Genomic DNA, 9,756 nt, shown 5'->3' with positions numbered 1-9,756 from the left:
CGAGCATAGATTTCCGCCTCGGCAGGCAGTCACATGATGCCGGTTTCTGGTCCGAAACGTCAACACAACCAGATGTTTTACTGGCGCATACACCCTCGGTTCCATAGCTTTGTGCAGAATACCATGTGAAGTCCTGGTTAGGTGCAAATAATCTGACAAATCTGGTGGACTGTATTTAATATATAAATTCATAAAAAATTATTGTATGTAGGATGTTGTTGTCACTGAACGGTACGACCATCTTTGGTTGCTACTTGCTAGTTGAGTCAGTGATGCACGAAGACGCTGTGACGGCAAGTGGTAATTGTGGGGTGCGGTGTTTTGATCCCGTAGATTGTTTATGTGAGAAAGCACGTCAATGAATACTAAGGTTCTGAAAACCTCTGCCATCAAAGATGCGAACATTGTCAAGATTGCTGTGGAAATGGTACATCAGGTACCTCAATTAATAGAGTTCAATCAGAAGCAGCCGCTTGCAGCAATAATACAGGAGCTATGCAATGGGTGGGGACTTTCGGAGCCTGACCAGTATGCACTGCAGTTTTCAGAAAACAACAACCAGAACTATATAACGGAGAAAAATAGAAATGAGATTAAAAACGGATCAGTTCTGAGATTGACACATTCACCATCTACCACTGCTCAGGAGATATTGCAGAAACTGAACACAGGAACAAACGACGAAAAACTTGCAGCGTTACAGAGACTTGCTAAATTAAGTACAGATATGACATTTGCTTTGGAATTCATAAATAAACAAGGACTTGCGTTAATAATAAATATGATTGAGGGGGGAAAGTGTAAAATCAACATGTTAGCTTATTGCTTGGCGTCCTTTGTGGAACTAATGGACCACGGAATAGTTTCATGGGATATATTAGAAATACCATTCATAAATAAGGTTGCCAGTTACGTGAACAATCAGTCAGTCACACAAGATGCAAAGGTGATACAGGCTTCTTTGTCTATACTCGAGAATATAGTACTGAATAGTTCGGGAAAATATGGACAAGTAGAAAAAGAAGTCACTTTTCCGAACTTGATAATGCACCTGCAAAGTCCACATCCTGTGATTCAACAGAATGCCATTGCGCTCATTAACGCACTGTTTCTTAAAGCCGACCATGTTAAAAGAAAAGCTGTTGCTGCTACATTGTGTTCAAAGCAAGTCCGGAATGTTATATTAAGCAACGTCATACAAACTGTGTCAGGACAGGTAAGTTTAGAAAATTAATAGTTGCATGGGAACAGTACATAACATTAAAATAAAACTGCTTGTAGGTAAACTCTCGGTGTTCTCAGATGTGTGAAGCTGGAAAATTGTGTATGGATATGTGAAGGGGTAAATTTTTGGAGTATTAGAATATATTTCTCAGAATGAAAACAAAAATTGTAGAATAAATCTCTCTTGCAATATCCTTTCATTCATATTACGGAGTCGTGACAGCCAGATTTGCATGCACCAATGACACTGATTCTATGACATTTATGTGCTATACAGCACTTCATTAAAGGTGTTTCTTGATGGGTGGAGTGAGATTTAAAGCAGTCTGTTAACAAAGTCCCAGTCATTAATTAATACTACTGTGACTTCTAAAGAAAAACCACAAATACTTTGCCCTGAACTTTTTATGTAAGTCAGCTGATTCACAGTGTCATATGAACCACTGACTTATGGATCATTATAAAGAAGAAAATTTATCATCATGATGTTGAAACACACAGATACAGTACATACAAGGCTGAAATGCCATTTTCAACATTTGTTATAGGTTGTAGGGTAGAAGAGGAGTGGGAAATATGCTGCTCAGAAGTCATTACAACCAACCAACGAAGAGGTGGATTACAAATTTTGTGGTTTTGGAAATTGTGTGTTTCTTCTGTAGGAGTCACGGAAAAAAGTGAAACAAAGTACTTGGGGCGACCGGGAGCTGAGTGTGTTGCAATAAGTATGGTAGATCTCTATCCAAAGGGCAGGAATTGTGGTTTAGAATGTTATAAATGCAAAGGTAAAGCTAACAAAAACCTACACAGGTTTCAAAGGACATTGTTATGGTTTGGGCTGATTTTCAATGCTACTAATGTGTGTTCAGCTGGACTGCAGGCAGCGAGTCTAATGTCTTGGCAGGTGTAGTAGTTCGTACTAGCATGTAATTGTTATTTTGACAGCCCTCTGCTTGATAGCGAATGACAGTGTCTTATGGAATGAACAAGATGTGACACTGAAATGAATATATTGTCAGCAGATTGTTGACGGTAAATTACATAGGGCATGCCACCTGTGGACTTGGGCTGGACAGGGCTTGTCATTGGTCCTGATAACATGAAAATTCTTTGAACACTAATTTCTGAAAAAAAAAAAAAAAAAATTAAATTCTTCCACAGAGCCACAGCTTGACTAATGAGTAAACTACTATGATTTTCTCTGGTGTTTTAAAGCTATTTATGTAGGTGATCTGATGGTCAGTGGTTGCGCGATGTCATTAGTTCCAGTGCACTTTCAACAGGTAATTTTGTCTAAACACTATCTCATGTTGTGACAACTTCTATCCATGACTTTAATTTATTCTTAACTGAGATCAAGTACAAAATACATATTGTATGTGATTTACTTTCCTTTTGGACAAACTCTGTTTTGTCCCAAAGCTGCTGCTGTTGAATTCAGGTTTTAACTGTCATACAATATGTGTTAATATGTTATCTTCCTGCAGTTGTGTGGAATTGGATTAGAGATACTTTATTAACACAGTATAGCACTGGCTAAAGTGCACATTGTTGGGAGCTCTTGCATTGCGTGCTGATGTTGGAAAGTTGTTGGTGTTGCTCGTAGCCAGTTGAGTGATAGTAGGCCTATATGGTAGCTAGTAAGAATCTCTAACTCAGAATCACATTGTTGTACTTCAGAAGTTATTCAGGTTGTGACATTGTGTTGCAAATGTTTAGCCAGTTGATTGCTAAATAATACCTTCTGGCTTGAGCTGTCAGAAGAATTAGTCTGTTGTTGGGGTTCTCTGTCATAAGGTTATATGGACTGGATAGAGATTTCTGTATGCTGTAAGATTCCAATCTCATATTCCTACTTGTTTTAAAAGGCAAGTCCTTTTTTTGTTGTTAGTACGTTTACAGTTAATGTAATTTTAGTTCATGTTGTGTCAAAAAAATGCAAACCATCTGACCAATTTATTTTTGTGATTGGTGACCCAGCAAAATTCATAGTTATGTCATTCTCATATATCACTTTTTTATGAAAAACTCCAGTCTATTACCACCCTAACAAATGGAGAAGATACGATTTTGACTTTCTCACCAGAATTCACCAATTTCTTAAACTTTGAGATTAAGGCATGTCACTGATACCAACTCCAACTCTTATTCTTCTAATTGTCTGTGTGTGTGGTATAACACATTCATTCAGCTGCATCTGTCTTCTGTGATTACCAACACATGACCAGACCCCTACCTCTTTTTTAACTCAGAGATGTTATGTGTAACATCTGCTCCTAATTATGTATACATCTATGCCCCACAAGCCACATTGCAATGTGTGGCATGGTGCCTTTCCTGCTCCTTTTGCGATTATAATGTGTGGAAACAATGACTGTTGGTAAATTTATCTGTAAGTTTAGCTGTCTCAGATTTTCCTTTTTCGGTTATTTCACGAAATGGTATTTGAAGCTTTGTGGCACAGTGGTCAAGTACTCGACTGTGGATACATAGATCTTGAGTTTGATCCCTGGTGAGTCTTTGGTTTTTTATTTGTAACTTATCATTTCTTTCACCTCAGGGAAGGTTTTTTAATGTGAAAAGTGCTTCTTCATACTGATGTTTGCAGAGTCTCCATTAAACTGTAGGGCTCACTATAACTGGCTGGATAAATGAGTTCAAAGGTTGGAGGCAACAGCTTACTACTTACAACAGGAGCATGCCTAGTAAAGAACAGTGGCACTCAAACCAATCGTCTGATTGATGAGAGCATTAACTTCTTTTTAGGATGATGTGATGTGTTTCTGAAATCATCTTGTGTCATAAACTCTTTGACATTTAATGGTAATCCTTTCTTTGGTGCAGAAAGTACCTCTTATGGTGACTTCCACTGAAGTCTGATGAGTATCTCCTTGATGTTCTCACATTTGCTAAATGAACCCGCGCTGAAACACACGTCTCTTCTTTGGTGCTTCTCTGTTTATGTTACCTTGTACAGTTTGTATATAGTCATGAAAAACAAAAGTAATTAAATATATGATTTACCAAATGTGTAGCCTGCACAAGAAAATTTTAAAAATATTGAAAAGGAAGATCAATACAAAAGCCCCAAGCAACCTCCCCCCCCCCCCCCCCCCCCCCCCCACATACACACACAAAACATTTCAAATTTGTTAATCTATCAAGAAGGAACATACATTTTTGCTAACACATACATATTGACGTGCCTGTTGCAGAAAAGTCACAGGATCATTGAATAAATCACCTTTAAAATTCTGTTTCAGGTAGGAACAGAAATGGCACATCAGTTGTACGTTCTCCAAACATTAACTTTGGGCCTGCTGGAGCATCGTATGAACACTCGCATGGATTCTCAAGATCAGGATGCACATGACAAAATTAAAGAATTGCGTCGAATTGCATTTGATACAGATATTGGAAATTCTGGAGGTGGCGATTTGGCATCAAGGCGTCAACTTGGAGTTTTTGCAAAGGACTACAAGAAGCTTGGCTTCAAGCATGACATTAATCCAGCTTTGGATTTTATGGAAACTCCTCCTGGAATGCTGGCACTGGATTGCATGGTTTATTTTGCTCGGAACCATACAGAGAGTTATACTAAGGTACAGACAGCTACTGTACAGTATTATGTTTTTTAGATCTATGTGAAGGTAATTTCCCTTTATTGTATGTATGGGTCATTGGAACCGACCGATTCCATCTGTCTGCTTTGTCCTGTGATGTAATGGTTTTGTTGTGTGTGGCGTCACTATGGCGCGCTGTTGGTGGATGTTTGTGTGTTGAATTTAACATTGGGTTCATTTGAATCTTGGTTATGACTGTGGTGATGTGGGTTTGTTTGTTTGGGTAATAACACGGTTTTGAAGTGTTTGCTTTGTTTTCAATGAATTATTATGTTTTTTTCCTTTTGTTTATGTGTTTGGTGTTTTTGTGAGGTCTGATTAGTTTGGTGTGTGTGTGTGTGTGTGTGTGTGTGTGTGTGTGTGTGTTTTGCGGTAATTGTGATGTTTTGTGTGTTTTATATTTATGGCATTTTGGTTGTACTTTAATTGATGTTGTGAACATGGGGGTTTTTGGGTTTTCGAATTGTTGGGGTTTTTTGTTTCAGTGGTGTTTTGTGAGTTATGTAGATGTGAGAAGTTTATGGCTGTTATAAAGGTCAAGGAAAATGTCCAATTCTGCTTTTCGAATTGGAGATGATGGTTTTTTTGGTATCGTGGACTTTGTTTGAGAAATATAGGTCAAGTGAAGTGTACAGTTACTGTTGGTTGTGTGGCTGTAACGTTTTGTTGTGAGTTGAGTTTTTTTAATAATATTTTCGGATGGTGCGGTGTTTTGTATTGTTATATATTTAGCTTCTCCTAAATCCTCTGTTTCCTGCACTTGTCCCATTAGTTTCCTTTTATTGTTGGATTGACAAGTTCTTGTGTCATTTTTTTTCTTGTTTGCATTTGTTGGCATGTATATGTAGTGACATCGTAACTATTTTGTATACACTAGACATAGTTGTTTCCACCATATTGATGATGTCAGGGGTCAATCAAGACGGTGGAATCAGTCACTTCCCTAATACCATGCTAGAGTTGCGTCACTATTACTGTCTTTCTTTCTGTAGGATACAATTTCATCCGTACCTGGTTTCTTATGGTGTTTAGTCTTGACTGTCAGTTGGTTGCACGTAATTATTGAAAAACCTGGAATTTGATTTTTGTTACGTACATTAGTTTTTGATTCAGACAACATATTGGCATTGTGAGTGTCTCCCTTAAGCTAGTGCACTACTTATAAATCTTCCCAAACCACAACTTGTGAATATTCTTCTTTTTGTGCTTGTTGGTCCTGCTACAATTGACTCACTTTCTGTGATTATTTATTAGGAATTCTATTTTATCTAGTGTAGATTTTAATTTTTGAGTGAGTTAAATCACCACCACCATTGTCCATTCTTTTCTCTCTAGCAAGCTTGATGCAGTTGTACATGAAGATCTCCCAGACAGTTCAATCCTTCTTCTCATGTGACATTATTACTATTTGAGTGTCTCTTGTCTTTGAAGATTTGTATGTCCCAGTTATCACAATGTCCTCCTCCAGATTTTTTCAAATATCGTTTGAGGATTTATGTAAAACCATTCTTTCCATATAACCGTGTCACGGCCGTCTTGAAATATATCAACTAGGCCCCTTTCTAAATGAAACTGCTGTTTTATTTCCTCATTTTTCTTCTAGTGTTTTTGATTCAAAACCAGAGTAATATCATGTAACATGTCTGTAGACAATTTCTGGTGGGTAAAGTCAGTGTAGCTGTTTGCAAAACCATTCACATTTGGATCAAGTTATGCTCTGTGAAATGTGATGTTTATAGATAGCAAATTTGTGTTCTAAAATAACTGATAAATAGAGTGGTACAATTTGGAAGGTATGTTTATTCTGCTGATGATGTGTGTTGTGCCTAGATAGCCCAGTCGCTAAGAGCAATTCCTGTCAAAAGCAAATTTCCATATGTGCTGTATTATGTGGTCATATGCCTCCATTATACGAGTGACTTTTTTTCCTCCCATTATTTTTCAAGCAGTATTCTTGTAACAAAAGTGAGCTCTGCAGTTGTCCCATAATTTGGCCACTCTCCCTTCTATCGAGGTAACTGGAAAAATATATTTTTAGAACTAGTCAGCATACAGTTCAGTGCTGTGTATTGTTTGTTTTCATATTTTGTAATCACTGTTGAAATTTAACATTACTGTGCTGTTTGGATGGTACAAACTTAAGTGTTCTGTGTGTCTTCTTCAACATGTATTTAGATTTTTCAGTTTTAATCCGACAGGCAACAGTAGCTTGTACATCAGTTCCTACTTTCTGCTGTCACCTTTCTTTTTGTTTTTGTAACTTCTTCTCATAAACCTACACATGGCTTGGGAAATAGACATTAAGAAAGTAATTTTGTTAGTGATCTAGAGGTAGCGTCTTTGATTAGCAATCAAAATGTCATACGTCCTGGGTTTAAACTCCACCATCAGTTAAATTTGAATAATAAACGGCATTGGTGGCCAAAGACTTCCTGCGTAAGAAGTCACCCTCATTCTGCCAATGGCCTTGTTAGAGGGGCCAGAGGAGTGGACAGAGGTTCAGGGCACTCTCTTGTCTTTGGGGTGGGAAATTGCCCCTGAAAGGTGGAAGAATCAGGAATGATCAACAGCATGAGGATGAAGAAGGCAATAGAAACTGCTGCATTAAAGAGAAATAATGTGTATCCACATGATATCTGTAATTGAAAAGTGTTGTTGCAATCTCTCCATTGTCAAAAGATTCTGGAATAGTCCCCCATTTGGATCTCTGGGACAGGACTGCGAAGGGGGAGTTGACCATGAGAAAAAGATTGAATAATCATCAAAATGGTAACATTCTACAAGATAACATTCTAGGGGTCGAGGCATGGAATGTCAGAAGCTTGAACGTGCCAGGGAAGCTAGAAAATCTGAAAAGGGAAATGCAAATGCTCAGTCCACATATATTGGGGGTCAGTGAAGTGAAATGGAAAGGCAACAAGGATTTCTGGTCAGATGAGTATAGGATACTACAAACAGCAGCAGAAGATGGTATAACAGGAGTAGGATTCATTGTGAATAGGTAGATAGGGCAGAGAGTGCGTTACTGTGAAAAGTTCAGTGATAGGGTGTTCTCACTGGAATTGACAACAAACTGACACCAGCAACAAGAATACATCCTGATGTTGCAAGCTAAACACAAAGTATAGGAGGATATTGAAAGGGTAAGAGGATATTGAAAGGGTAATGGGGTATGTAAAGGGAGATGAAAATCTGATAGGCATGGAGGACTGATATGTGAGTGTAGGGGAAGAGCAGGAGAAAGTGTTACAGGAGTGTGTAGGCTTGGTACTAGGAATGAGAGGGAAGAAAGACTAATTGAGTTCTGTAATAAATTTTAGCTAATAATCGTGAATACTCTGTTCAAGAAACAAAGAGGAGGAGACATACTTTGAAAAGGTCTGGATCTACAGGAAGATTGCAGTTATATTACATCATGGTTAGACAGAGATCCTGAAATAAGATACTGGATTGTAATGTGTACCCAGGAGCAGATATAGACTTAGATCACAATGTAGTAGTGATGAAGAGTAGGATGAGGTATAAGAGATTACCGAGGAAGAAACAGTACACAAAGAAGTGGGATGCAGATGTACTAATGTTCTCTTAGGTTATAGATACTGCAATAAAGAACTGCTCAGTAGGCAGTACGGTTGAAGAGGAATGGGCATGGCTCTAAAGAGCAATCACAGAAGTTGGAAAGAAAAACATAGGTACAAAGAAGACAACATTGAAAAAACCATGGGTAATGGAAGAAATGCTTCATGTGATTGATGAAAGAAGAAAGTACAAAAATGTTCAAGGAAATTCAGGAATACAGAAATACAAGACACTGAGGAATGAAATAAATAAGAAGTGCAGGGAAGCTAAGACAAAATGACTGCATGAAAAATGTGAAGAAATCAAAAAGAAATGATTGTCGGAAGGACTGACTCAGCATATAGGAAAGTCAAAACAGCCTTCGGTGAAATTAAAAGCAAGGGTGGTAACATTAAGAGTGCAATAGGAATTCCATTGTTAAATGCAGAGGAGAGAGCAGATAGGTAGTAATTGAAGAAGAAGCAGGGGTCGATTTAGAAGAGATAAGGGAGATGGTATTAGAATTAGAATATAACAGAGCTTTGGAAGATTTAAGATCAAATAAGGTGGAAAGTATAGATAACATTCCATTAGAATGTCTAAAATCATTGGGGGAAGCGACGACTGTTCATGTTGTTGTTAGAATATATGAGTCTGGCTATATAACATCCGAATTTCGGAAAAATATCATCCACAAAATTCTGAAGACTGCAAAAGCAGACAAGTGTAGAATTATGGCACAATCAGCCTAGCAGCTGGTGCATCCATGTTGCAGAGAAGAATAATATACGGAAGAATAGAAAAGAAAATTGAGGATGTGTTAGATGATGATCAGTTTGGCTTTAGGAAAAGTAAAAGCACCAGAGAGGCAGTTCTCACACTGTGGTTGATAACGGAAGGAAGACTAAAGAAAAATCAAGACTCTTCATAGGATTTGTTGACCTGGAAAAAGCATTTGACAATGTCAAATAAATGTTGCAAGATGTTTGAAATTCTGAGGAAAAATCTATACATCGAAGAAGCAATGATGGATATAAAAGGAACGTTCAGGAGTGGAATTAGAATCCAAGGTGAAAGGATACCAATGATACAATTTTGCTGACAACATTGCTGTCCTCAGTGAAAGTGAAGAAGAATTATATGATCTGCCAAATGGAATGAACGGTCTAATGAGTGCAGAATATGGTTTGAGAGTAAATTGAAGAAAGACGAAAGCAGCAGAAATGAGAACAGCGAGAAATTTAACATCTCACGAAGCAGATTAAGTTAAGGAATTTTACTACATGGGCAGAAAATAATCAATGATAGACAGAACAAGGAGAACATCAAAATCAGACTAGCACTAGCAAAA

General features: G+C 37.8%; 1 protein-coding gene across 1 annotated transcript in view; it reads left to right on the top strand.

The window, feature by feature from the left end:
• The first annotated feature begins 273 nt into the window (after window positions 1-273).
• Window positions 274-9,756, top strand: part of LOC126092308 (engulfment and cell motility protein 1) — a 58,530-nt gene continuing 49,047 nt past the window's right edge. Inside the window, exons 1-2 of the mRNA XM_049907833.1 lie at window positions 274-1,216; window positions 4,488-4,826. Of these exons, the coding sequence (XP_049763790.1) occupies window positions 359-1,216; window positions 4,488-4,826 (1,197 nt within the window). The 5' untranslated portion in view covers window positions 274-358. The remainder of the gene's footprint in view (window positions 1,217-4,487; window positions 4,827-9,756) is intronic.

This window comes from Schistocerca cancellata, chromosome 7 (genome assembly GCF_023864275.1).
Source record: "Schistocerca cancellata isolate TAMUIC-IGC-003103 chromosome 7, iqSchCanc2.1, whole genome shotgun sequence".
In the NCBI taxonomy this organism is placed as follows: domain Eukaryota; kingdom Metazoa; phylum Arthropoda; class Insecta; order Orthoptera; family Acrididae; genus Schistocerca; species Schistocerca cancellata.
This window is presented reverse-complemented; position numbering and strand designations above follow the sequence as displayed.